Consider the following 27,875-nt stretch of genomic DNA (forward strand, 5'->3'; position numbering starts at 1 on the left):
CTCTGAAAGTTCTAGGTTTCTTCTTTCTTCTTTGGCTCCACTGTCTCAACGTTATTGACCCAAGTTCATCGGGCCCAAGTTCCAGAAACCAAAAAGAAACAAAGAAAATGAATCCCCTGTTGCATTAGGGATATTTTCTAGAATTTGACATACTCCTTGTGCTTGTGTTCCACTAATCAGAACTTAGTCCTTCCAACCAGAACTTAGACCCATAACGGTGCCTCCCTCTCATAGGGGCTGGGCATGTAGCCTGGGAGGGTATTCAGTGACTAGAGCCTTGAGTCTAAGAGCCTGAGGTCCTGAGTTTGATTCCTGGCATCACATGTACCAGACTGATGCTCTGGCCAGAAAAGAAAAGAGAGAGAGAGAGAGCCCTCTCTTTTCTTTCTTTTTTTTTTTTTTTTAAATTATCTTTATTTATTGGATAGAGAGAGCCAGAAATCAAAGCGCTTGCAAAGCTTTCCCCCTGCAGGTGGGGACCAGGGGTCCGAACCCAGATCCTTGCACATTATAACATGTGTACTCAACAAGGTGCACTACTCTTTAATAAAAACATAAATCTGTTTAAAACAGAAGAATAAAGGAGCTGGATAGTGGATCACCTAGTTGAACATACATATCTCTATGCACAAGGACCCAGGTTCAATTCCCAAGTTCCCACATGCAGGGGGAACACTTCATGAGGGTGAGTCAGCTCTGCAGGTGTGTGTCTCTCTCTCCCTATCTCCCCTTCCTCTCAATTTCTCTGCCATACCAAATAAAGAATAAAGTCAAATAAAAAATAGAAAATGAAGTAAAAGAAGAACTGGGCAAACTAGTTTTATCTAGATGGTGTGACCAGCTGAGAATACAGTGGCTGTCACTCTCTTCCCCAGCACCCATGCAGCTCTGCCCACAAGAATGCTGGACTCTGGGGGCTGCCCCCTATGGGAGGACCCCTATGCAGGGGATGTGGGCACTTTATCCCTCCAGCTTTCCACCCCTTCCATCCCCACTTTGTTTAATGCACTGATTTCCTCCTGATTCTAGGAAGAAAAGGCAAGTGTGAAGGCTCCCAGTTCCAGTGCACGAATGGCCGCTGCATCACACTGCTGTGGAAATGTGATGGGGATGAGGACTGTGCTGATGGCAGTGATGAGAAGAACTGTGGTGAGTCAGAGCTGGGCCACAATGGAACAGATGACCTTCCTTGGAATATTTAGTCTTTACAATGTATGGGGATGTCCAAACTAGCACCCACAGCCTAGACCAAAAGCCACAGCCCAGACCAGAAACCACAGCCCAGACCAGAACCCACAGCTCAGACCAGAACCCACAGCTCAGACCAGAACCCACAGCTCAGACCATAGCTCATTGCTAAGAACTGCTTTGAACTTGTGTTCAAAGAACCGACACACTCTAGTCTAGGGGAATATCTGAATGCTTAATGTGAGGTGACCAACTTGAGTATGAAATGTTGAGGATTAAGGAGTTCCCTCCAAATGACAGAGCAAACATTTGCTTCAGGATGCCAGTGGATGGGAAGAGAGGAGCAGGAACAGAGGAAAAAATAAAGGGGATGGGGGGAGAGAAAGAAATGAAGAAAGAAAGAATACCTAGGTCCAATTTTCTTTCTTCCTTTCATTTTAATACTCAGAAGACTTTGATCTCAGAATTACAAGCATGGATACTAAGAAATCTCCTAACTTTCAAGGGGTGAATTAACTCCTACACAGAAACAATATGGCAGTACCAATCAGAGATCAGCTAATGATCCTTATTTACCTGTGCTCACATCAGCTGCTGACTCTAGAGCACTGGCAGGATAGAAGGCAGCCCATCCCAAAAAGGAGCTAAGCCACTATCCCCATTAACTAGCAGCTTTGAGTAGACCGTTGTGAAGAACGTTTATTTATATGCACTATAGAAAGAATCCTATGGAAGGCCAGAACAGCAGAGAGATACACCTCAAGAGAACAATTAGGCACTTACCACAGACATACACAATTGCTTAAGCACAAGTATCCAGGTTTGAGTCCCCACTCCTCACCTGCAGGGCAAAGCTTCACAAGTGATGAAGCAGGGCTGCAGGTTTCTCTGGATTCCTCTTGCCTCTCAATTTTTCTGTCCCTATCCTAAATAAAAAACTTGATCTTTTTTCTTAATAATCCATCTCTTCGTTCAATGTTGCAAAATCCTAATACGGGGCCTGGTGGTGCACCTGGCTAAGTGCACAGACTACAGTGTGCAAGGGCCCAGGTTCAAGCTCCTGGGCCTGCCTGTAGGGCAAAAGCTTCACAAGTAAAGTAGAGCTGCATGTGTCTTTTTCCCTCTCTATCACCCTCTCACTTCTGAGTTTCTCTGTCTCTATCCAATAAATAATAAATAAAAATTAAAATAAAAAATACTGATACAACTCGGTATGACCAGCAATAACAACATTGTCATTTACCTTTTAAAATATGTTACATAAAGATATCCACTATATAATCTAGACATACAGACAACAAATAAAAGCAGCAGCAGCTAAGCGTAGGTTTCATCAGTTACCATCCTGTTATTCCCCTACTTCTTCACGAACTGCTACTAAAATGTTAGATTGAGTTGTCAGTTGTCAGTTGTCAGAAAATTCAGAACCTATTTTTCTGTGTAAAAATGTGTTATGACTTTTCCGACGACCCAATAGCTTTGGGGCCAGGAGACAGCTCACCTGTTAGGGTGCCTGCCTTGCCATGTGTTGCAGCCCGGGTTTGAGTGCCAACAGTGTGTGTGTGTGTGTGTGTGTGTGTGTGTGTGTGTGTGTGTGTGTGTGTGTGTGTGTGTGTGTGTGTGTGTGTGTTACTAGGGACTCATACATGTTCAGTTCCACTGTTGTCACCTTTCTCATTCTTTTTATTTCTCAGAGAGAGGGAGAGAAGGAGAAGGGGAAGAGGGGAAGGAGGAGGTCATGAACCCAGCCTCCACATGGTCTGGCATGTGCCCTACCAGTTAAGCTGTCTTAGGACCCCTAATTATAGTTTCAGCTGGGCTATTTCCCTCTTTTTTCCTTGTCACTGGAAGCCCATCATTCTGGGTCATTCATCATCTGCTTTCTCAAAGTTGGGGGGTGAGGTGGGAGAAAGCACTGAAGCTTTCCTCAGTGCTGCGTACTCTTTTGGGTGTGCCACTGCCTGATCCCTTCATGTGGTATCTTTACAACTATTCCCTAACTCTTCTGCAACGTCTCAAGTACATCACAGACTGAGGTATAGCAACTAGTTAGTTCTGAAGCCCCTCTGGCCTCTCGTGTTCAGGAGAACATAGGACCTGAATTCACTCCAGCCCTTAGCACTAGGATCCAAGTATTTCAGTGATTTTCGAAATAGGTGTCAAAAGAAGAGAAAGAAAGAAAGAGAGAGAGAGAGAGAGGTGTCAATTTGGTGACTAGCAGAGTCCTTGTTATTGCTTTTACCACACAATCCATGGGGCTGACTTATCTTCAAATTATAACTTGAGTTATCTTGAGTTCCAGAAATCAATGATCCCTTTCTCCAACCCTTTACAGTGTCTGAGGCACTGTAAATCAGTGTGCACCAAGGGTGTGCTCTAAGCTGAGAGTCCCACCTCACTTTAAAATCCTCATTGTAACTAGTCCCTTTCTAATTTTCAGCCATTTGTTGGCTTTGACCTGGTTTACCATCACAGGGCACTCATTAAAAATGGTTTTAAAATCATGCTTAGCAAAATAAGTAAAGAGATGAAAGACAACTACTGGATAGCTTCACTCATATGTGGATTCTAGAGATCTGATACATAAGAACTTGCCAAAAACAAACAAAAACAGAATCAAGCAGTCTGTTTCTAAGACAGAACTATGGTGGTTATCTTTGGGAGGTGGTGGTGGGGGACACAGAATTTTGGTGATGGGTGCAGTGTAGAACTATACCCTACAATCTTGTAACCCATTATTAATCACAATTTTTTTAAAAAATTGGAGAAAGAACTACCAAATCAGATAAATAAGTAAATAAATATGGAGATCCAAGGCCCAGGTTCAAGCCCCTAGTCCCCAGCTGTATGGGGGAAAGCTTCATGAGTGATGAAGCAGGGCTGCAGGTACTGTCTCTTCCACTGTCTATCTCTCCCTCCCCTCTCAATTTTTCTGTCCCTAGCCAATAATAAAAAATGTCTTTTTTTTTAAACATGGAGATCCAATACCTAGGATATGGCATAATGATTATGCAAAGGGATTTCATACCTGAGGCTCTGAGGTCCCAGATTCAATCCCCAGCACCATCATGAGCTAGAGCTGAGTAGTGCTGGTTAAAAATAAACAAATAGGAAATCTGGGTACAAAAGATAGATACATGGGCAGTGAAGAATACAGCCTGAGAAGGACTGTCCTAAGATAGCCCAGAAGACTGTTTACCAAGCTGTCCTTACTCTGTGGCTTCCTCATGGGTTTGAAGACTAGGTTCTCTGACTTGCTCAGGACAACCTTGGCTTGTACTCACCTCTCTTGTGTAATTAATTGTTCCCCTCCTCCCCACCCCTTTTCTCAATTTGGAAAACAAATTGCATGGTCACCCTCATTCTAGGTGGTAAAAGACCTGCTGTAGGAAGCACAAGCAGCAAAACTGACACCTTGTTTGAGGCAGTTTGAACTCATAATAGCTCAGGACTTTCACAGCCTCCACTGCAATTCCAATGACTTTTAGCTGGTCAGGACTCACTCACCTACTTCAGCTGGCAATAATCTCTCTTATAATCTGATGTAAATGCTGTTTCTCACTGGGTAATTTCCTCTGTCCCAGCAGCAGACCCCTAGGGGTGGCAACATTGAATACTAACACTTAACCTTCTGTCCCTAGAAACCTAGTGTCTCTATTATAATAGCACTCTACCACCAGTACTCTTTCTCAATACTAAACAAGTGTTGCTGAGAGAAGCTTCTGAATAGAACAGCTGTACAGGACCTTGAATAGTATCACTTAATTCAACATTATTTTGTTCAACATCATTCCATTATATCTATAAAAATAAAAAACAGTAGTCCCAGCTAACCTTGTTCAAAAACCATGTTATTCAAAAACCTGTTTTCATTGCTCAAGGACCCTGTTTTGTTTAGTGTCAGTTTCCAAAAACTTGTGTACAAGGGTAAGTGAGGCTTTGCTTGGTATTACGGTATTATGATCCAATCACAAGATGAAATTTTTTACTGTTGAGCCTAATGAAGTACTGAGTGACTTAAAAGAAACTCCTGAGGAAAATGAAACTAGTTCTTTTTAAAAATTTTATTTATTCCCTTTTATTGCTGTTGTTTTATTGTTGTAGTTATTACTGTTGTCATTGTTGTTGGATAGGACAAAGAGAAATGAAGAGAGAAGGGGGAAGACAGAGAGGGGGAGAGAAAGGTAGACACCTGCAGACCTGCTTCACCGCTTGTGAAGCAACTCCCCTGCAGGTTGGGAGCCAGGGGCTCGAACTGGGATCCTTAAGCCAGTCCTTGTGCTTTGCACCACCTGCGCTTAACCCGCTGCGCTACAGCCCAACTCCCATGAAACTAGTTCTTAACCTCAACATTTTTAAACAGGAAAGAGGAAAATTCTCAAGTAACCAAACCTGACAGTGCTGTTTGATAATGGTCCACCTTTCTCTTCATGTCAGTATCTTCTTTTTTTTTTTAATTTATTTTCCCTTTTGTTGACCTTGTTTTTTTTTATTGTTGTTGTAGTTATTGTTGTTGTTATTGCTGTTATTGTTGTTGGATAGGACAGAGAGAAATGGAGAGAGGAGGGAAAGACAAAGAGGGGGAGAGAAAGACAGACACCTGCAGACCTGCTTCACCGCCTGTGAGGTGACTCCCCTGTAGGTGGGGAGCTGGGGGCTAGAACCGGGATCCTTAAGCCAGTCCTTGCGCTTTGTGCCATATGCACTTAACCCGCTGCACTACTGTATCTTCTAAGTCTCTCAAATCATCACTTTTGGGGCCAGGCACCTGCTTGAGTACTCACATTTCCAGGCACAGGAACCTGGGTTCAAGTTCCAGTCACTGCCTGCCAGGAAGGTAGGGGGAGAAGCTTCAGAAGTGGTAAAGCAGTGCTGCAGATGTCTCTCTCTCTCTCTCTCTCTCTCCATCTCCCTCTCTTTCTGTATCTCTTTCTCTCTCCATTCCCCTTCCTCCTCAGTGTCTTGCTCACTTCATCAACAAAAATGAGGAGGGGCCTGGTGCTGTCACACCTGGTTGAGTGCACACATTACCATGTGCAAAGACCTGTGTTCAAGTCCCCAAGCCCCACCTACAACAGGGAAGCTTCACAAGCAGTGAAGCAGTACTGCAGGCATCTCTCTTTCTTCCTCTCTATCTCCTCTCCCTTTTCAATTTATCTCTGTCCTTTCAAATCAAAAAATATTTTTTAAAACATAAAAACAGGGGGGTGGCCATCAGGTACAGTGGATAACCCTGGTAGCATTTATTTTTTAAAAAATGCTGGGAGATAGCATAGTGGTTCTGCAGAGAGACTTTCATGTCTGAGGCACCACAGATCCCTGGTTCAGTCCCCAGCACCACCATAAGCCAGAGCTGAGCAGTGCTCTGAGGGTGGGGGATGTGGGGTGGGGATCATTGTCCTTCTTGAGGGGGAAAAGAACAAATTTTTCTCCTAGGGCTCTCCTTGTTATTGACAAGTGGGTGCTAATTTGTCAGCTTTATTTTTCAGAGTAGAACATGTGAAAAATCAAGGAAGGTAGGGTCTCAGAGAGTGGGGATGAGCAGCTTCACCTTAACGTTGCAAATGCACTCTTGCAGTGAAGAAGACCTGCGCCGAGTCTGACTTCGTGTGCAACAATGGCCAGTGTGTGCCCAGCCGGTGGCAGTGTGATGGGGACCCTGACTGTGAGGATGGCTCAGATGAAAGCCCAGAGCAGTGCCGTGAGTGGGTTTTGCTTTGGCCTTGACATGCTCTCCACCACCACCAGACATTCCCTGAGACATTCTGTATGTCACAGGCAGGCCTGAGTACAGTTTAAAATATTGACAGCTGGTGCTGGCTTTCCTTGACCTCCCTTGAACATTTATTCCAGTGGTCACTGAGGTCAGTCAAGTCCTTCATAAATAACTAGCCGATCAATCAATGAGTCTCCTTTAAAGGATATTCCGGGGGATAGCTCACCTGGGAGAGTGCCTGCTCTGTCCTCCCAAGTTCCAGCCCACCTCCCACCCTCCAGTACACCATATGGGATCATTCTAGTCCTAGAGGGTGCGGGGTGTAGTGCTGTACTGTTTCAACTTAAAAAAAACATATTTCCCCTAAGTCTAATGAAACTGAAGTTCTCTTGGGGAGCTTCTCTGTTGAATCTTTATGACTGAAGCCAGCAGATTGGGTACAGAACTCCTCAACTAGGTGGAAAGATTTCCAAATGTTTGCTGAGCATGAGTCTGAGCAGATGGTAATCTAGCCCTGGAAGCTAAGTCAGAAATGGGAGAGGGACCTCTCAGGGGCAGAGTATCAGTGTGTGGAGGGACCGCTGCTAACAGTATGACAAGAAAAGTATTGGATGGGAAAAGACAGCTAGGGATAAGACATGATTTAGTTATATTTAACAAACCCAGAAGCAGAAAATGACTAAAGTAGGATGTTTGCAGAGTGTTCATTAATAAGAGAGTTTTTTGGGTCTGCACTTGTGTCTTGGGCTAATAGCCACAGGAAAAGTACATGAGATAACAAAGGAAGATGCCAGGAGATACAGAAAATGGCATTGTTTGAATGTTCATAAGAGAGGTGGTCTTGCAGATTATTTTGAGCCTGTCAGAGCTCTAGGAGAGGGACATGAATGATGATGATTAGGTGGAACAAATGCTTACAGAAGGAAACCAAGCAGAAAGGAAGAGCCATTTATCCTGACTCAAATATCTAGGCAAGAAGTGAGGGGAGTGCTAAGAGCCTGGATCCCAGCAGGTGAGCCACCCCAAGTAATGAGAAAGACTCAAAGCCAGCATCACAAGTCGTGAGCAACCTGGCCAAGCCACATGTGAGGCCACACCCCTAGTTCTGATCAAGATGCACGTGGCAAGGCTACCATGAAGCAGTGTGGGCAAAGGGAGACATCACAGGTGCTAGACCAGCTGGCCTTGAATGAAACTGGGATTAGGTGACAGTCTCTGCTATGCCACCTGTGAGCCCACAGATAAGGAGGTCACAAGGAAGGGGCAGACCAACCTGTCCAGATGATGCTGCCAAGTAAAACAAAAGCCAGAGCTGGGCACACATGGAACATGAAAGCAAGGACATCGCCAAGGCTCTCAGGTGGCATCGTTTCTCACAGAGCTGGTGAAAGATGTGCCCAGGCTTCAGACAGTGTCACAGGGAGGCCAGGCCACTGAGCCACAGGCATAACCCTACTGGGTGGCACAGATGGAAGCAGCAGCTCTTCACTAATGGCTTTTAAAGCTATTTTTTTATTTGGGGTTTTTGTTTTAATTTTAATTTTATTTTTAAATTTTATTTATGTATTTATTATTGGATAGAGACAGAGAGAAATTGAGGGGGCTTGGAGATAGAGAGGGAAAGAGACAGAGAGATTCCTGCAGCTGTGCTTCACCACTTGTGAAGCTTTCCCCCTGCAGGTGGGGATCAGGACCTTGAACCCAGGTCCTTCCTTGCACATTGTAATGTGTGCTCAACCAGGTGCACCACTACCTACCTGGCTTCTTTATTAAAAAATTATTTTTAGTGATTTAGTATTGATTTACAAAATTATGAGGTAACAGGTATAATTCCACATTGTTCCCACCACCAGAGCTCTGTGTCCCTATTCCCTCCACTGGAAACTGCAGTAGTTCCCCCAAAATTACAGATAATAGGTTGACCATTGTTTCTATAACTACCTATATTTATATATTTTCCCATTTTTGCTATGGTCCTGTCTTCTCTTCCTTTCAAAGTTATATCTACTACTTCCAAATGTCCTTCCTTTTTTTTTTTTTTTTTTGTTCCCTCTCTTGTCTCTTTGGGTCCTGATGGAATTAAGGTTCAGAGCCTTTAGGTCATCTTCTCCTAACATTTCTCCCCCTCTGAGGGTATGGACCAATTATTTTAGGGGTTCAGAAGATGGGAGATCTGACTTCTGTAATTGCTTCTCCACTGGACATGGGCATTGGCAGGTCAATCCATACCCCCATTATGTTTCTATCTTTCTTTAGTGGAGTAGAGTTCTGGAGAAGTGAGGTTCTGGAACACATTGGTGAGGTCGTCTACCCAGGAAAGTCAGGATGGAGTCATAATAGCATCTGCAACTTGGTGGCTGAAAGGTGGTAAGATATAAAGCAGGACAAAAGGATGAATGAACAGGAACCAAAAAGTAGGAATAGAGCAAATAAAAATAGGGATCTTAGGATAAGATTCAAGGCTCTTTTGAGACTGTGTGTCACCAACAGATATGAGAACATGCCGCATTAATGAGCTGAGCTGTGGCGACCGTTCTACTCAGTGTATCCCAGTATCCTGGAGATGTGATGGTGAAAATGATTGTGACAGTGGAGAGGATGAAGAAAACTGTGGTAAGGAAGATCAGTGTTGAGTGGCGTGTCCCCGAGATGCTTTGGCTCGGGGGGGGGGGGGGGGTTGCTGGCTGTGTAGGGACCTCGCTATCTGCTCAATCAACCCTTGTCCTTCAAAATTGTCCTCAAACTCTACAAGACCTTCATGTGGCCCCAGTCCACTTCTGGGTCTAGTATTTCTTCTAGGCCAGTAGAATAAGAAGGTAAGTCACTGAAGGCACCTGCATTTAGAAGCAGCTCCCTGCCACAGCCATGGAAGGGTATCTATTAGGACTGTCATCCATGGACCTGCCACCTTCTGTCACAATCACAGTATGAGGGATCAAGGCCAGATAGCACATTCTTAATCTAAATGGGATTTGATTATTGGAATAAATTATAATAAATTATACAAGCCTGCCTTTCCCTCTCTTCTTCCATCTCTCCTTTCACTGATTTTTTTCCTTGAATATCTCTCTCTCTCTCTCTCTCTCTCCAACAAGGTTATTGCTGTGGCTTGGTGCCAGCACTACAAATCCTGGCAGCCATTTTGTCCCCCTTTCTTCTCTCTTCTATTTTTTCTTGTATAAGTCAGAGAGAAATTAAAGGGGTGAATAGAGAGTGAGAGAAAGACATCTGCAGACCTGCTTTACCACTTGTGAAGCTTTCCTGCTGCAGGTGAGGAACAGGGGCTTGAGCCTCGGTCTTTGCTCACAGTAAGGTGTGTGCTCAACTAGGCACTCTACTGACCACCCCCCTCCTTCCTTCCTCCCTCCCTCTGTCATCACTGAGACTTCACAAACTCCAGGTCAGCTTTTTCAACAGAAAGACAGACAGAGAGGGGATGAAGCTCCCTCCAAAGCAGTGTGGGCTCCTGGCTTGAACCCGGGTCACACACATGAGCAAGAAAGCAGGCACCACCCCCAAGTGAGCTATCCTGCCGCCCTGCACAGGCATTCCTTAGCCCCCACATTTTTAAATAATCCCCAAGAAAGACTGGCACAGAAATCTGAACTGGACATCTCATTAGCAGACAGCCTAAGAAAACTCTCTCCAGTGGGAGACGGAGGGTAGGGAGGGGGCACTTAGCCTTTCTCTACCACAGTTTTTTACCCCTAAGAACTAGCTCAGCCTCTCCTCCTCTCACATGTTCCTCTTCCTAGGAAATGTCTCAAAGTGCTACATGTCATAGGTGAGGAGGCCCTGAGAAAACCTCAAGGCTGAACAAACACTGCTGAGAATGGCCCTTTCAAGTTACCGCCTTTTTACCAGGGGCCTGCCTCTAAAACATAGCTCAAGAATGACAAGTACAAACCCTGCTTCCCCCTTACAGTTTTGTGTGTGTGTGTGTGTGTGTGTGTGAGAGAGAGAGAGAGAGAGAGAGAGAGACAGAGACAGAGAGAGAGAGGGAGAGAGAAGGAAAGAGAGGAAGGAGTGAGGGAGAGGGGGATAAGGAGAGAGGGGCAAAAGGGTTTGGGAAGGGAGAGAAGGATGGAGCAAGAGAGAGAAAGAGAGGGAGGAGAAAGAGGGAGGAGGAGAGAAAGAGGGAGAGAGAGATGAAGGGAGAGAAATATAAAGAAAAGGAGAGAAATAGATGAAGGGAAATGATAAAGAGAAAAGGAGAGAAAGATGAAGGGAGAGGGATAGAGAAAATGAGAGAAAGAGATAGACAGAGAGAGAGAGAGAGACTGAAGGCATTCTTCGGGGAAGCATTAGTCTGGCATCTATCTATCATTGGAGCTGGAGGCCTCTGCACCTAGTCCAGTGAGTATTGGTGCTCAGTCCTGGCAAATCCTGGAACTGAGCTTGACGTTGCTGGTCAGCTCTGGAGCTGCCATGTGCTTCCCTCTTGCGTCTTATCTCAACTTTGCTTCCCAAGAAAGCCTTGGTTCCTGCCAGCACCAAACACTGACCTTAATTCCTTCCACAGGAATTCCAATCAAGGTACTAAGGGCTGGCTTCTCATTATTAGCATGCCTGGCTGCTGGATCGCAGTGCCAGTGCTCACCCTGACTCCCTGAACACCTCAGTGCTTAAAATCTGGGGTTCTTGATTCTCACACTTGGGACTAAGAAAGCAAGAGCCATGGCTGGTGGTGGAATGCATGGCTCCTTCATTGAGATTGTCAGAGCTGATTAAGAGCATATGTTTGCTGTACCCCTGATACAGGACAGTCTCAGTGAGTGAGGAGGCCTGAGGAGCAGTGTACACTTCAAAGGATCACTCAGGGCCTGGGAGGTGGCACAACAGAAGAGCAAGGGATACCCAAGCTCAAGGTCCTGAGTTCAATCCTTGGGCAGAGTGATACTCTGGTTCTCTCTCATATTCTCTCTCTCTCTCTCTCATTAATAAACTATTTTTTTGAAATCTGGTACTTATGTTAAATCACTAATAAAAACATTAAAGAGATAAATTGTTTTAAAAGGAACATAGCTTAGCTTATACCTTCCAAAATCAAGTCTTTTAAAAATATTTTTATTTATTATTGGATAGAGACAGGCAGAAATGGAGAGTGGGAGATATAGAGGAAAGAGTCCTGCTCCACCAAGTGGATTGTGAAGCTTTCTCCCTGCAAGTGGGGACAAGGGGCTTGAACATAGGTCACTGTGCCCCAGGTAACATCACCTGCAGCAGCACAGAGTTCACCTGCTCCAGTGGCCGCTGTGTGTCTCGCAATTTCATGTGCAATGGCCAGGAGGATTGTGAGGATGGCAGCGATGAGCGGGACTGCGCCCCACCCACATGTGGGGCCCACGAGTTCCGGTGCAACTCGGCCTCCTGCATCCCGCTCAGCTGGGTCTGTGACAGTGATGCGGACTGCGCCGACCGGTCTGACGAGTCACTACAGCAGTGCGGCCACCAGCCTGCCTCACACGCACGCTGCCCGGCCAGCGAGACCCAGTGTGGCTCCGGCGAGTGCATCCACAGCAAGTGGCGCTGCGATGGCGACCCCGACTGCAAGGATGGCAGCGACGAGGTCAACTGCCGTGAGTGGCCAGCACCCGGGGCAGGGGGCAGCAAGGGGGTGTCCATGGGGATGGGGCAGCCTGGCCAGCCCTGGCCCATGGGTGCTGCAGGTGTCCGGTCTTCCCCAAGGAGAGGGTCAGCCTGGCCAGCCCTGTTCCATGGGCCCAAGACCTCCTCCCCTCCCCCGCAGCCTCCCGCACCTGCAGGCCCGACCAGTTTGAGTGTGAGGACGGCAGCTGCATCCATGGCAGCAGGCAGTGTAATGGGATCCGAGACTGTGTGGATGGATCAGATGAGGTCAACTGCAAGAATGGTGAGGGGGACTAGAAGTTGGGGCAGGGCTCTACAGAAGTAGCTTAAGATCCCAAGTTGGATGGTGGGAGTTTGCCGGTGCCAGAAGGATGCTCTGGTTTTCTAGCTGTCTCCTGTCTGTCATATATATACATATTTTTTTAAAAGGGTAAAGGATGGGCTAGGAGTTAGCATAATGGTTTTGCATAAAGACTTTCATAATGGGACCCAGCGGTGGCACACTGTGTTGAGTGCACATGTAGCAGTGAGCAAGGACCCAGGTTCAAGTCCCTAGTCCCCAACTGGAGAGGGAAGCTTCACAAGTGGTGAAGCAGGGCTACAGGTCTCTCTCTCTCCCTTCCCTCTCAATTTCTCTCTGTCTCTATCCAATAAATAAATAAGAATAGTAAGGGGCACTTCAGGGGGTGGGGGTGACTGGTGGAGGGAGGGGCTGCTTCGCTCAAACTCTCTAATATAATCCCTCTTTTCTATGTGTGTCTCTACAGTCAACCAGTGCCTGGGACCTGGGAAATTCAAGTGCAGAAGTGGGGAGTGTATTGAGCTCAGCAAGGTGTGTGACCAGGAGCAGGACTGCAGGGACTGGAGCGATGAGCCCCTGAAAGAATGCCGTGAGTGACACAGGGGCTGCCAGACACAGGGACTGGGGAGGTGGCTGACTCACAGGTAGAACCAATGCCCCTTGGCACCTGCATAGCCCCTCGCCAGATGCTGCTAGCCAGCCACGTCCCACTCAAGATGACTCTGCAGTGGCCAGAGAAGCTGGTCCAAATACTATTGCTGAGCTCCCTTGTTATTCCCAGAACAGTTCACTGATCCCTTCATATATGCTGAGGTGTGTAGCTTTTAAAATCAGGGATTAGGGCCAGGGAAATGATTTGGATAGTACTCTGCTTTGTCATGTGCACCACCTAGGTTCAAGCCCAGCCACCACTGCATTGAAGGAAACTTTGGTGCTATGGTCTCTTTCTCTCTGCCTTCTCTATCACTCCAGTTTGGGGCCAAGAGATGGGTTCAATTCTCTGACACCACATGAGAACATCATACATGGTATCAAAGAACGCTTCATGAATGGTGCTGTGGTATCTCTCCTCTCTCCTTCCCTGTCTTTATCTGGAATTAAAAGGCAGGGAACCACTTTTAAGAAGAGTCCCCTGAGAGTGTGGAATCATAACAGGTGCAATGCCTCAGCACAAATATACCACCACCTTGTGAATTCAAGTCATCTAATTTGATATGTCATCACATATAGGACGGAATATTCTCAAAGGGGATACTGCCCTCCTTAGAAAGAAGCTGCCAAGTGACTAGTGTTTTTCCCCTCTCCAGATGTCAATGAATGCTTGGTGAATAATGGCGGGTGCTCCCATATCTGCAGAGACCTGATTATTGGCTATGAGTGTGACTGTGCTGCTGGCTTCGAACTGATTGATAGGAGGACCTGTGGGGGTGAGTCAGCAGGAGGAGGGGCGCCTACACCCTGGGGCAGAAGGACCCCAGATAATAGATCTATCTCTAGGTGAGACTGTAAGACTTGCGAGACTAATTCTAATTTCCCTCCTAGATATTGACGAGTGCCAAAACCCAGGGATCTGTAGTCAAATTTGCATCAACCTAAAAGGCGGTTACAAGTGTGAATGCAGTCGTGGCTATCAAATGGACCTTGCCACTGGCGTGTGCAAGGCAGTAGGTAAATGCCCTGGGGCTGCTGTTGCTCTGGTACCTTTAGGAGTTAAACACTTACACAAGGTACAGCCGAGCTGCTGCAGCAGTCTGCTTGTATCTGGCTGGTGGAACCCTAGTGCTTCAGGAGCAATGCTCCTGAACTTGCAGCTGCACTAGCAGAGGGTTCTGCCAGACACCTACCTCAGTCATTCCTTTTGTATAGGATGCCATATTGGATGCTATGAGCCCAGAGCTAGCTTCTGACACAGTCAGATGGGAGCATCCTAAGGTTCCAGGGGTGTGTATGCCCAAGCCTTCATTTTTTGAATGTTCCTCTCTTGTTGACAGAAAGTGACTTAGAAGGACCTCAATAGCAGGACTCTCAATAACTAAACTGGATTCTTTTTCTTTCAGGCAAAGAGCCAAGTCTGATTTTCACCAATCGTAGAGACATCCGGAAGATTGGCTTAGAGAGAAAAGAGTACATCCAGCTGGTGGAACAGCTGAGAAACACAGTGGCTCTGGATGCTGACATTGCTGCCCAGAGACTGTTCTGGGCTGATCTCAGCCAGAAGGCCATCTTCAGGTAACTTGTAGTCCCAATCTTCGTGTCCTGTCATATGCCACTGTCACTTATCCTACAGGGTGGGTCAGAGGAATTTTTCTTGTCTGTGGTCCAACTGAACAGCAATTGCACTGTGTATATCAAACCTGAATATTGATTTTTTTAAACTATTAAATTGTTGGTTCTGGGGACCAGGAGATAGTTCACTCAGTAGAGCAAACACCTTACCATATGTGAGGACCTAGGGTTTAAGCCCCCCTGATCACCACATGCAGTCCCATGCAAGGGGGGGCGATGCTTTTTGAGTGGTGGAGCCTCTCCCATTCTGTCTCTCTCCCTCTTACCTGAGAAAATGGGGGGGGGGGGAATAGCAAAGATTTCACCAGAGCACAAGTGTAAAATGCTGGTGACAAAAACAAAATTAAAGGGCTGAGGAGATAGCATAATGGTTCTGCCAAAAGACTTCCATGACTAAGGCTCTGAGCTCCCAGACTGAATCCCCAGCACCACTACAAGCCAGAGCTGAGCAATGCTCTGGTCTCTTTCTCATTAAAATTTTTTAAAAATTAAAATATAAACTGTCAGTCCCTAATTAAAAAATAGGGAGCAAGAGAAGGCTGCAGCTACAAGATTCTAATAAATGATGTCTTAATGTCTCCTGTTCTCCCTTTTCTCAGTTGATTAAGGCATAGTTGATTTGCTACAGAGAGTGATGGCAGTAGTTTTATTCTTAGTGGGAACTGTAGTAATCCACTTGATGGCTACTGACATAAGTAACCCCACTAAAGCACATTACTCTGCCATATAGAATTTAGTGGCAGGGCTGGTGAGACAGCATAATGGTTCTGCAAGACTTTCATGTGTTAAGCTCCAAAGTCCCAGGTCTAATCCCCAGCACTACCATAAATCAGAGCTGAACAGTGCTCTGGTCTCTCTCCCACTCTGTTTCTTGCTCATTAAAAAATAAAATAATTGTTTAAAAAAAGAATTTAGTGGCAATAGACTTGGTGAATGGGCAGGGTTAAAGAATTTGATAATTAAGCTGTAAGTAAGCTGTGGTAAGCTGTAGTCCTACTAGAATTCCTTCTGAACTAAGCTGTTGACTATTTTATATACAGAAAAAACAAGCCCATTCTCCAGGCTCTGATGGTGTCAAACTTTTAAATTTCTTGTGACCTATTCTGTTTCAGTGCCTCAATTGATGACAAGGTTGGTAGACATGTTAAAATGATCGACAATGTCTATAATCCTGCAGCCATTGCTGTTGATTGGGTGTACAAGACCATCTACTGGACTGATGCGGCTTCTAAGACTATTTCAGTAGCTACCCTAGATGGAGCCAAGAGGAAGTTCCTGTTTAACTCAGACTTGCGAGAGCCAGCCTCCATAGCTGTGGACCCACTGTCTGGGTTGGTATTCTGCCTTTGTTTGGATGTCACCTGCATGGGCCTTCCCTCATGCCACCAGCTCCCCCACTGCAAACAGTTATCTGGGTTGCTGGCAAAAGAGCTCACCTTGATAATGTACCTGCTTTGCCATGTGTATCACCCAGTTTTCAGCCCCTCCGCCCAGCTCCAGTGTACTGGAGGAAGCCTCAGTGCTGGGTATCTTTCCTACCCTATCTCTATCTCCTTCATTCCTTTAAAAAAAAAATTAGCCTGGAGTAGTGAAGCCCCAGCAACGGAAAAATTGAAGGAAGGAAGGAAGGATGTAAGGGAGGGAGGGAGGAAGGAAGGAAGGAAGGAAGGAAGGAAGGGAAGCTTACCTAGGCTGAACTGTTCGCAGAAATATCTGATCCTTTCTGCCCACCCAGCTTCTATATGGATGAATTTTAATTTCTGTCTGAATGCTTTGTCCAGTTAACACTGAACAATCAGACCTAAGGACTTGCAGGAATCATGAGCCTTTTGGTAATCGTAATAGCTGAAAGCTTTCATCTGAAAGTGAAAGTTGGGACTAGAGAGGTAGCTCACCAGAAAGAGGATGTGCCTTATCCCATGTGTGGCCCAGGTTCAAACCCTAGTCCCATCTGTGAGTGCCACAGCACCAGGGGAAGTTCCTAGGCAGTGATGTGTTTTCCTCTTTAGCTGAGTGAGATCATGCATGCACACGGCCCCAACTTCATAAATGCTGTAAAAACAAAAAAAACCTTATAGGAATATTTCACTGAAGTATTTCTCTTTCTACTTCCATTACGAAATATAGAAAAACACCTTAGGAAATTGACAAAGCCTGTAGAAATCATCTGGCTCTCACTTGAGGTGAGCCAGGGCTCTCAAACTTAACAGATACTCATCTTCCACACCTTTGAAAGAAATATAGAACCTGTGGCCTTGGGCTAACATGGAAATATCAGGCTCACAAAGATTCTACATTTAATAATGAACCTATAATTTTGTGATGTTCATTTGTTTGCCTGGAATGTAAGGATAAATGAAGTGTTACTATGTGTCTCTAGTGAATTGAGTTCTAGAGAGTTTTTTGTTCACTCTCTGAACTTGTGCTTTAAGCAAGGATTCTATTTTCCTTCTGGATCACTCAAGTGTGCTTCTCCTTTAATCTTTCCCAGCTTTGTTTACTGGTCAGACTGGGGTGAACCAGCTAAGATAGAAAAAGCAGGAATGAATGGATTTGATAGACGGCCACTGGTGACAGTGGACATCCAGTGGCCTAACGGAATCACACTGGGTAAGTACTCCACCCCAGCCCCTGCCCTCAGGGACCATTAGTTCCACTGTCTTTGCCAAGTTTGGACTTATCCCTGTCACTCAGTCTAGACTATGAATGACATCCTCCACAGCAGTTCCTTCTAGAGCAGAAATTTTAAGTGAGAATCACTAAGCAGTGGCCCTGGAAAGGCGGGTTTCACACATTATAGGCTATCATGCTGTAGTATTTCTCGGACAACTGTGTGACACATACTCAAGCCTCCTCCACCCCCGCCCCCAGACCTGGGGAATTCCCGTCCTAAAGTCTTCTAATGTGGGTCACATAGCTCCTGAACTGCAGGTGTCTAACAGTTTCCCTTCAGCTTCTTGAAGAGGACAGCAAAATCCTAGCCTCTTAGGGCCAAGTGGTGGAGTGCACACATTACAACGTGCAAAGACCTAGCTGCAAGCCCCTGGTCCCATCTATGGGGGTATGGGGAGTTGGGGGGAGACTTCATGGACAATAAAGCAGAGCTGCAGATGTCTCTGTCTCTCATGCTTTTATCAAAGAAAAAGGGGGGAAGGGAAAATGAACATCAGAAGAAGTGGAGTCACTGTGTAGGCATCATGCTCCAACAATAACCCCAACTGGAAAAGAAAAAAAAAAAAGCTAGGTTGTTTTATTGTTATTGTTTTACCAGAGCACAGCTCAGCTTTAGCTTATGGTAGTGCCAGGGTTGAACCTGAGATGTGAGAGTCTTTTTGCATAACCAGTATGCTATCTCCCAAGCCCTAATAAATCTATAAACTTTTTTTTTTTTTTTACCAGAGCACTGTGGCTGATGGTGATGATGCTGTGGCCTTGGAGCCTCAGACATGAGAGTCTGTTTGTAAAACCATTATGTTACCTCCCTACTCTAGCCTCTTTTAATGTGACTATAATGTGAGTCACATTTTCACAGTCAGTCACATCGCCAAGGTCAGGTGGTGGTGCACCTGGTTAAGCACACACATTACAGTGCACAAGGACCCAGGTTCAAGTCTCTGGTACTCACCAGCAGGGAGAAAGCCTCATGAGTGGTGAAGCTGGGCTGCAGGTATCTCTCAGCCTTTTTCCATCTCTATCCCCCTTCTTCTTAATTTCTCTGTCTCTATCCAGCAATAAATAAAAGTATGTCTTAAAAGTCAGTCACACTGAGAATTCTAGCTACTTCTCTAGTCCCCCAAAAGTGGAATTAGGGTCCTCATGTGGCTGCCTGAGGTTAGTGGGATCCCTACCCCAAGAACCCCTGATGGAGAAGGCACCAGGGAAGCAGGACAGTGGCATTTATACTGGAAGCCTGTGCAGTAGTGGAACCCTAATGTGCAGTGACGGTCCTCCTTCCCATTAGATCTCATCAAGAGCCGCCTCTACTGGCTTGACTCCAAACTGCACATGTTGTCCAGCGTGGACTTGAACGGACAAGATCGCAGAATCGTCCTCAAATCTCTTGAGTTCCTAGCTCACCCTCTGGCACTCACCATATTTGAGGTAAGCCCCAGGGTCCCACTCCTGAGTGGACACCTCTGAGTCACAGCAGCACCTGGGACAGGAAGCAGGGATGAAGAGAGAAAATGACAGAGGGGTGTCACTTAAGAAACTGCTGTCATGAAGGCCTGGTGGCAGCATACCCAGTTGAGCGAATATGTTACCAATGTGCAAGGACCCAGGTTCAAGCCCCTACTCTGTTCACCTGCAGGAGGGAAGCTTCAGGAGCAGTGAAGCAGTGCTGCAAGTGTCTCTCTGTCTCTCTACCTCTCCCTCCCCTGTCAATTTCTCTCTTTCCTATCAAATAAAAATAATTAAGGGTCAGATAGTGATACACCTGTTGAGCATACATGTCACCATGTGCAAAGATCAGAGTTCAAGCACCTGGTTTGAACCTGTGGTGGGGAGTTCAGAAGGGGTAAAGAGGTGCTGCAGGTGTCTATTTTTCTATCTTGTCCTCCTCTCTCAATTTCTTTGTCTCTATGCAATAAATAAATTAGTTAAAAATCTAAAAAGCAATTAATTAAAATAAGGAAAAAATGGCCACCAGGAGTGCCAGGTTCTTAGTATAGACATACAGTCCCAGCAGTAACCCTGGTGGCAATAAGAAAGAAAGAAGAAAGAAAGAAAGAAAGAAAGAAAGAAAGAAAGAAAGAAAGAAAAAGAAATGAAGGAAGGGGAAGGGAAAAGGAAAGGGAGGGGAGGGGAGGGAAGGGAAGGGAAGGGAAGGGAAAGGAAGATACTACTGTCATTTAAGGCCTGGGGTCACAAGAAACCCAAGTTCAAGTCTACAGGGGGGACGCTTCATGAGCTGTGAAGCAGTGCTTCAGGTGTCTGTCTCTCTACCTCCTTCTTCTCTCTTGATTTCTCTTTGCCTCTATCCAATAAATAAATATTTTAAAAAAGAAAAAAAAACATGGAGCACATTAGATTTTAATTCCATGTAGCCCTTGAGAAACCTAAACTCATCCCTCTTACAGGCTGACCTCCAGTGTCCCAGATCAGTACTCAATCAACTTGAGCAGTTCAGTCATTGACTTAGACACCACCTTGGGTTAATCCTGAGTGTGCATGCTAACTGGGAGGCTGTTTCAGGATCGAGTCTACTGGATAGATGGGGAGAATGAAGCCATCTATGGTGCCAATAAGTTCACTGGCTCGGAGCTGGCCACACTCGTTAACAACCTCAATGATGCCCAAGACATCATCATCTACCATGAGCTGGTACAGCCAGCAGGTAATGTAAGGGAGGGTGGGGAGGACAACACAACCCTCAGCAGCGTGCACACTTCCTGCTGAGTTGTCTGTCACTCTCATGGGACCCAACCTGCTCCAAATGGAGCCCACCCTTCCTCTCACATACCTCACATGTGCTGTCTGCCATGCTTCCTTTCTCACCTCCTAGTGGACGAGCTTTAGAACTTGATCTCCTATATTATTTCCTAGTCCTTGGTGTTCAGTCTTTTCATATCCCATTGCCCTTGTTCCCTTTTGCTACAGTAACATCAGTCTCTAAAGTTGTTCTGACACCACACAGGTTCTCTACCTTTCCCCTTAGGATGCATCTTACATTGCTGGTGGAGCAGCTCTTCAGACACATTTAATCCTAAGTGTCTCTAGATCAGAATACTTGGGTTCTGTCTATGTGAAGCCCTCAACCCTCCCCCACCAGCTGGGTTCCTTCCACTTTGGGGGAGCAAAGCAAGATAAAACCAGGGGAACACATGTATCTTCACTGTAACTTTGGTCCAACAGTGAATGCTGGTCATGATCCTTCTCTTTTCTATCCATCCCCTTACCACCCTTCTTGTTTGTGACTTCACTCATATTCATATCTGAAAAGTTTCCTTGGGCCTGTGGTGTCCTGTGAGTGTGCTGCCTCCATCCTTGCTTTGTTTTGTTTACCAGAGCATTGCTTAGCTCTGGCTCGTAGTGGTACTGGGGCCTGAACTTAGGACCTCAGAGTCTCAGGCATAGAAGGCTTTTTGCATGATCACTATGTTCTCTCCCTAGCCCTGAGTCTACCCCTTAACTTATCTTTCATTGGTATTGGTTTAGCTTGAAGGTTTGACAGAGCAGAGAAATATTAAGCTCAGTGGGGACATAAGTGCCCCCTTTTTCAGCATCTCAAATTAGACAATGTACACTTGTCACATACATCTGAATTCCTCTGTGAAAGGACTTTTGTTTCTGACCAGGCAAGAACTGGTGTGAAGAGGACATGGAGAATGGAGGATGCCAATACCTGTGCTTGCCAGCACCACAAATTAACGACCACTCTCCAAAATACACCTGCTCCTGCCCCAATGGGTACCGTCTACAGGAGAATGGCCGTGAGTGCCAAAGTAAGGTTACTGACTTTTCAAGCCCCAGTAAGACAAGCCAACAAGCCACAGAAAAAGACACTTGCTATTAAAAAAAAAAAACTGTCTCAGTTTTAAGAATTATTTTCATGCAGAATAGGTTGAGGGCATCCACACTACTGCAGCAGGTATGCATGTCATTACTTCAGAACCTTTAGTTCACCTCTACCACTTGATGAGTCCATAGGTGATGAAAGCATCCATATGCTTGCCCTGATTTATGCCTGCTGGTTCTCTAGTGGCATTGAGCCAGCCAACCTGCAGTTGATTAAGCAAAGCCTTCGCATTCTTCTCCAAAGAGAGAAGACTGGAATTAGACTCCCAGAAGGCCATGGATACAGGAGACTTCATGGGCCCAGTGATGGCATGATCTTAAACCCAATTGGCACTGTTGGGCTGTCCCCAGATTTTGAATGAGTGGCAGGTAAAGTTTGAGGATTGTGAGCAAGAATTTCAAGGGACTTAGATTGTATGGTTCCTATTAGCTCAGTCTCTGTAGGGTCCAGCTCAGTGCAGTAAGGAAAAAGTTGCAAAATAATCTGTTTTTTAAGAGCATTTCTTGCAACTCTCAGGAACCTAAGACATTGATTAGAGGGGTCTTGAAGTGTGGCTTTGCTTTTTTTTTTTGAATTGTCAGGTGTTAGATGGTGACTACTAGGCCTAGAGTCTTGTGTGTCTGTGGCTTTGCATGGAGACGGCCTTTTCTCTATGTGGACACAACTATCACACAGCTTGGTTAAGAAGTGGTTTGCCTCTCTCTCTCCAATGGTGTCAAAATAACGTGTCACATGACTTGTCTGAAAGGAAGAGTTAGCCATTCTGGAACCTTGGCATTAACCAGGTTCTTGATTTTTATAATTCAGGTACTGCAACTACTGTGACTTACAGTGAAACAAAAGATACCACCAACACAACAGAAATCCCACCAACTAGTGGACTAGTTCCTGGAGGTATTGAGTTCAGTGCTGCACACTGTTAATCTCAACTAACAGTCATGCTCTTTGTATCTGTTGCTTAAGGAATGAATACAACCTTTAACTACTAGTTCTGCCCCTGATTTGGTAACCCACATTTAAATGTAAGACTAAGATCCTGCAGAGCTTTAGCCTGATCTGACCAAATAACCATTCTGCAGAATGGTTAAGGAAATAGCTGTTATGTCATCTGACTCTCAGATATACTTGTAACCAGTCGTGTCCCTGGTGTGCAATCGTAGTAGATGAACATCAGTGATGGAATGCAAGGGTCTTAGCCTCTCTACTGAATCGGTCCCTTTCCTAGTCTGAATTCATGTCCTTCTAAACCACTTCCTTTTGTCCCCCCATAGGAATCAATGTGACCACGGCAGTATCCGAGGTCAGTGTCCCCCCGAAAGGGACTTCTGCTGCCTGGGCCATCCTTCCCCTCTGTAAGTAGCTGCTTTCCATTGCTGAACCCAGTGAATTCTAAGGGTAGGAGATGGACATTTCTGGCTCATCTAGAGAGACCCACCTATGGCCACTTATAGCAGCATATAATATAATGGCACTGCATTGGCAGTGTCATTATATTCCATGCCACTTTTAATGGCACATGACATACTGAGATGAGTCTGTCCCTTTCTCTTCAGTATTGCCCTTCGCACTGTGACTATCAGTGATGGATGTTTGACTGTGATAGGGAAGACAGCCCTCATTGTCTACTTGATTCCATTAACCAGTCAGACCGTTCTTAGGGGAGTCGGGCTGTAGCACAGCGGGTTAAGCACACATGGCGCGAAGCACAAGGACCAGCATAAGAATCCCGGTTTGAGCCCCCGGCTCCCTACCTGTAGGGGAGTCACTTCACAGGTGGTGAATCAGGTCTGCAGGTGTCTATCTTTCTCTCCCCGTCTCCCCTCCTCTCTTGATTTCTCTGTCTTATCCAACAACAGCAACAATAACAACAACAATAATAACCACAACAATGATTTAAAAAAAACAAGGGCAACAAAAGAGGAAAAAATGGTCTCCAGGAGCAGTAGATTTGTGGTGCAGGCACCAAGCCCTGGCAATAACCCTAGAGGCAAAAAAAAAAAAAAAAGAAAGAAAGAAAGAAAAAGCATTCTTAGTGCCCTTCAAAATGCTTCTTACAAAGAATTTTCACAGACACTTGGATATGTTCTTAAGTTATAGGGCTTATAGAGGGAAAATTAAAATCTTCTTTGAATTTTCAGACTGAGGAAGAAGAATCCATAGGCTTTTACTGGACATGTGAATTCGAAGGCACTTTGTTGTCATGGCCCCTTTGCCCCAAATAATGTTTTTTAATTTTTATTTATAAAAAGGAAATGTTGGTAAAACCATAGGATAAGAGGAGTGCAACTCCACACAACTCCCACCATCCGTATCCCATCCTCTCCCCTAAATAATTGAATTCCAAACTCAGGTAGCACACCAAGAACACTTGAAGAGCTCTCTGGAAGCTTCTGGAAAAAAATTGGTGGAGGTGAGGGTAGGTCATCACTGGGGCTTCACTGCTCCAAGTGTACCTTTTTTTTTTTTTTTTCCAGAGCTCTGCTCATCTCTGGCTTGTGGTGATGCTAGGGATTAAACTTGGGACCTTTGGTGCTTCAGGCATGAAAGTTTTTTTTGCATAACCACTAGCTGTCTTCCCAGCCCTAAGTCAACTTTTTAAAAGAGACAGACAGAGAACAGAGAGAAAGCACTGAAACTTCTTCCAGTGTGTTGGGAACAGACTCAAGCCTGGGTCCTATACATGGCTAAGCAGGTGCACTATCCAGGTGAGCTATCTTGCTGGCTCACTTCTGGAACTTTAAGTCAGTCAGTCTGAGGAGGTGCCCAGCACTCTACCACATGCCCAGATGGGTACAAATATCTCTGCACCAATCTATAGAATTCTTAGCTCTAAGCCACTATTATAAACATAGTCCAAGCTCCTGGGCCATTCATACCCTAATTTAATTATCCCAACTTCATGAAACATAAAACTTGTAAGACTGGTGAAACAGAACACTTGGATAATGCACTGCTTTGCAATGTGTGTGGTTCAGGCTCAAGCCCAGGCCTCACAGCATTGAAGGAAACTTTGCTGCTGTAGTGTCTCCCTCTCTCTCTCTCTCTCTCTCTCACACACACACACACACACACACACACACACACACACACATCAAAAAAAAACCTTGCATTTGTGTTGACTGGCATGGACCTTTTGTGACCTTTTGTGTGTGTGTTAAGGTGATGCCTTGCTCAGACCCCCTCTGGCTTGTTTCAGTGCTCTTAGCAATGGCAGCAGTGGGTGGCTACTTGATGTGGCGGAACTGGCAGCACAAGAACATGAAAAGCATGAACTTTGACAATCCTGTGTACCTGAAGACCACGGAAGAGGACCTGTCAATAGATATTGGCAGACACAGTGCTTCTGTTGGACACACATACCCAGCAGTAAGTCAGCTTTGTATCTCTATATGCCTTGGACTGCAGTGAGGCATTTTGGAAAGGAAATCACTAACCTGTTCTATAACTGTCTGAGCAGGTAGAGCCATGAGAAGCATGAAGTTAAATGCTTCATCAACTGCCTGAGAAATAGTCTAACCTTCTCTAACACTAGTGAGTCAGTTGCCTGGGATCTCACCCAGCAAAATTACCAGTCAGCCACCTGAAGATAATGTTTGCCATATTTGGGTTATAGAGACCACATATAAATGTTAACATGGAACACACAGATCCTTTTTGAACTACTCAATCAGTTACCTACAGAATATTTAAAGATAAATTTCCCTGGCTCCCCACCTGCAGGGGAGTTGCTTCACAAGCGGTGTCTGTCTTTTTGCAGGTGTCTGTCTTTCTCTCCTCCTCTCCCCATTTCTCTCTGTCCTATCTAACAATGATGATATCAATAACAACAATAATAACTACAACAATGAAAAACAACAAGGGCAACAAAAGGGAAAATAAATTTTTAAAAAAAAGATAAATTTGCAGGAGCTGGGTGATGGCTCACCCAGTAGAATATAAACATTACAGTGTATGAGGACCGAGGTTTAAGTCCTGGCCCCCACCTGCAGGGGAAGGGAAAAGTTTCATAACTGTGGAGCAGTACTGCAGGTATCAGAGTTTCAGTCTCTCTCTCTCTCTCTCTCTCTCTCTCTCTCTCTTTCTCCCCTTTTAACAGAAAAAAAAATGGCCACTAGGAACAATGGAGATGTACAGGCAACAAATAAACATCAGCAATAACCCTGTTGGAAAAAAAAAAAAAAAAGCAATCCTACAGATAAAAGAATTGGCTTAAAATCACTGTATTCTATTAGCCAAAACTGCCAAGTGCTTGAAAGCGTCCTCTCCCACGTAGTACATTTAACCTTTCTCTAAATAGCATATTAATCCTCCTGTGTTCTTCAGTTGAAACCCAAATGTCACATTTGACCTATACTTAGGGAGCAAAATAAGCACCAAGTATTCTCTTTCTAGTTTTCTGGTAAAACAAAGAATTAAGGCAGAACAGAGGAGACAGCATAATGGTTCTGCAAACAGCTTTTATGCCTGAGGCTCTGAGGTCCTAAGTTCAATCTCCAGCACTACCATATGCCAGAGCTGAGTAGTGCTCTGGTTTCTGTCTCTGTCTCTCTGTATCTCTCTTAAATAAATAAAAAGTAACAAATACTTTTATAAAACAAAGAATTAAGTCATGGCATATGGTAGCTTTTCACTTTTTATCCAGAGCTTGAGGTAATTAAGTAGACCAGGATGAATCTGCCATAACATTCCTTTTTTCTCTAAACCAACCAGATAACTCAGTTCAAAATCAAATACACTGACAAACAGGATAGTTCACCTGGGAAGGTGCCTGCTTTGTCATGCCCATGATTATTCAGGTTTGAGCCCAACCCCCACCACACTGGAGGAAGTGTCAGTGTTACATATCATTCCCTTTTCTCCATATCTCTCTCTCTGACAGAAAAAAAAGTTGACTTGGAGTAGTGAAAGTCCAGTGACAACAACAGAAACTAAATGCATCTGTACTATAAATGGATGTAAAAGTCAGTTTGAGATCTGACTTCCCTCCAATGCACCTTTTAGCTCTCAGTGGCCAGCTCCAAAGCAAGGTCCTCTGCAGAGATGAGCTGCCAGCAGTGGCCAAGATGTACCAAGCTCATCCGATGCCTTTCTTTTCCCCACAGATCTCAGTGGTAAGCACAGATGATGATCTAGCTTGATTCTGAGACAAGTCTTGACCTTTGAGGTCTAAACCAGTCATAACACCCCACTCTGGAAATAGTAACCAAGCCACCAGCTGAATTCTCTTTCTTCCTCCCATCTGGAAGAACATGAAGACACCTGTGTGTGGATCAGACTTGTGCAAACCTTTTTTATTATTATTACTTGTAAATACAACTGCCCACATTCTACTTCAGCTTTGGATATGGTTACCAAGCCTCTGTGTAACCCTTGAACTTCTAGACAGTATTGCCAACTCTGGCCTAATATGCACTTTCCCTAGAAAGCCATATTCCAGCGCTGAGAACTTGTGCTATAATGTATACCACCTGTACATATACTGTATAGGCCACCTGTAAATATCCCAGAGAACAATCACTATTCTTAAGCACTTTGGAAGTATTTCTATGTAAATTATTGTAAACTTTTTCAGTGGTTGGGACTATGGCAATAGGATAAAACGGGTTACTAAGATGACATTGCCAAAAAAAAAATTTGTAAACTAATTTTGTACGTATGAATGAACTCTTTGGCCTCAGTGGAGGTGTGTAAAGAATGAGTGTTCAAACTACTGTACATTTTTTTCAAGTGCTAAATAATTAAACCAAGCAGCTTAACCATGTTTCTGTGCCTATTCCTCTAGATTAGACTCCTGTATGCAGGCTAAGCAGTGTCAAGTGCTCTAATTAAGAATATGAGCAAAGAGCTTGTTATTATATACACAAGTCCAAAAATGGGCTGGCTTCTTCTGTAACAAAGTGCAAAAAAAATGAGGGATCGCCAAATGTTTTCTCCCCAAATAATGTATTTTGTGAAAGAAGCGAGTTTAGCCTCTATTTTGAATTCTTCTTGTTCAAAGGAAAGGTCCATTTCCATTAGTTTCCTGATCAAGAAATATACTAAGATTTCTACTAATTCTACTTCCTACTCAAGTCTGTTTTCCATGTGCTATCATTTTATGTAGATAGGGACACAGAGCTTCTATGGCTTGGGAGATTTTTTGCTTGGAAAATTTGTGAGGGGTTGGTGAAATAGCTCACTTGAATAGTGTGCTGCTCTGCCATGTGCATGACCCAGGTTCAAGCACAGTCCTGACCGCACTGGAGGAAGTTTCTGTGCTGTGATCTCCCTATCCCTCT

At 44.9% G+C, this 27,875-nt stretch overlaps 1 protein-coding gene across 6 annotated transcripts in view; it reads left to right on the forward strand.

The window, feature by feature from the left end:
- VLDLR (very low density lipoprotein receptor) overlaps positions 1–27,358 on the forward strand; it is a 43,911-nt gene extending 16,553 nt beyond the window's left edge. For 2 of the 6 annotated variants that reach the window (XM_060199767.1, XM_060199766.1), the window contains 18 exons: positions 1,030–1,149; positions 6,767–6,889; positions 9,395–9,517; positions 12,112–12,483; positions 12,654–12,776; positions 13,261–13,383; positions 14,102–14,221; positions 14,337–14,462; positions 14,852–15,023; positions 16,193–16,411; positions 17,572–17,690; positions 19,042–19,181; positions 20,274–20,415; positions 21,377–21,523; positions 22,405–22,491; positions 22,869–22,949; positions 24,794–24,963; positions 26,700–27,358. In XM_060199767.1, coding sequence (XP_060055750.1) covers positions 1,030–1,149; positions 6,767–6,889; positions 9,395–9,517; positions 12,112–12,483; positions 12,654–12,776; positions 13,261–13,383; positions 14,102–14,221; positions 14,337–14,462; positions 14,852–15,023; positions 16,193–16,411; positions 17,572–17,690; positions 19,042–19,181; positions 20,274–20,415; positions 21,377–21,523; positions 22,405–22,491; positions 22,869–22,949; positions 24,794–24,963; positions 26,700–26,735 — 2,543 coding nt within the window. In that variant the 3' untranslated portion in view covers positions 26,736–27,358. The remainder of the gene's footprint in view (positions 1–1,029; positions 1,150–6,766; positions 6,890–9,394; positions 9,518–12,111; positions 12,484–12,653; positions 12,777–13,260; positions 13,384–14,101; positions 14,222–14,336; positions 14,463–14,851; positions 15,024–16,192; positions 16,412–17,571; positions 17,691–19,041; positions 19,182–20,273; positions 20,416–21,376; positions 21,524–22,404; positions 22,492–22,868; positions 22,950–24,793; positions 24,964–26,699) is intronic. The other 4 variants (XM_060199768.1, XM_060199770.1, XM_060199771.1 and 1 more) reach the window with 4 other exon arrangements.
- Positions 27,359–27,875: the final 517 nt, after the last annotated feature.

The sequence above is a fragment of the Erinaceus europaeus genome, chromosome 10 (genome assembly GCF_950295315.1).
Source record: "Erinaceus europaeus chromosome 10, mEriEur2.1, whole genome shotgun sequence".
Taxonomy (NCBI): domain Eukaryota; kingdom Metazoa; phylum Chordata; class Mammalia; order Eulipotyphla; family Erinaceidae; genus Erinaceus; species Erinaceus europaeus.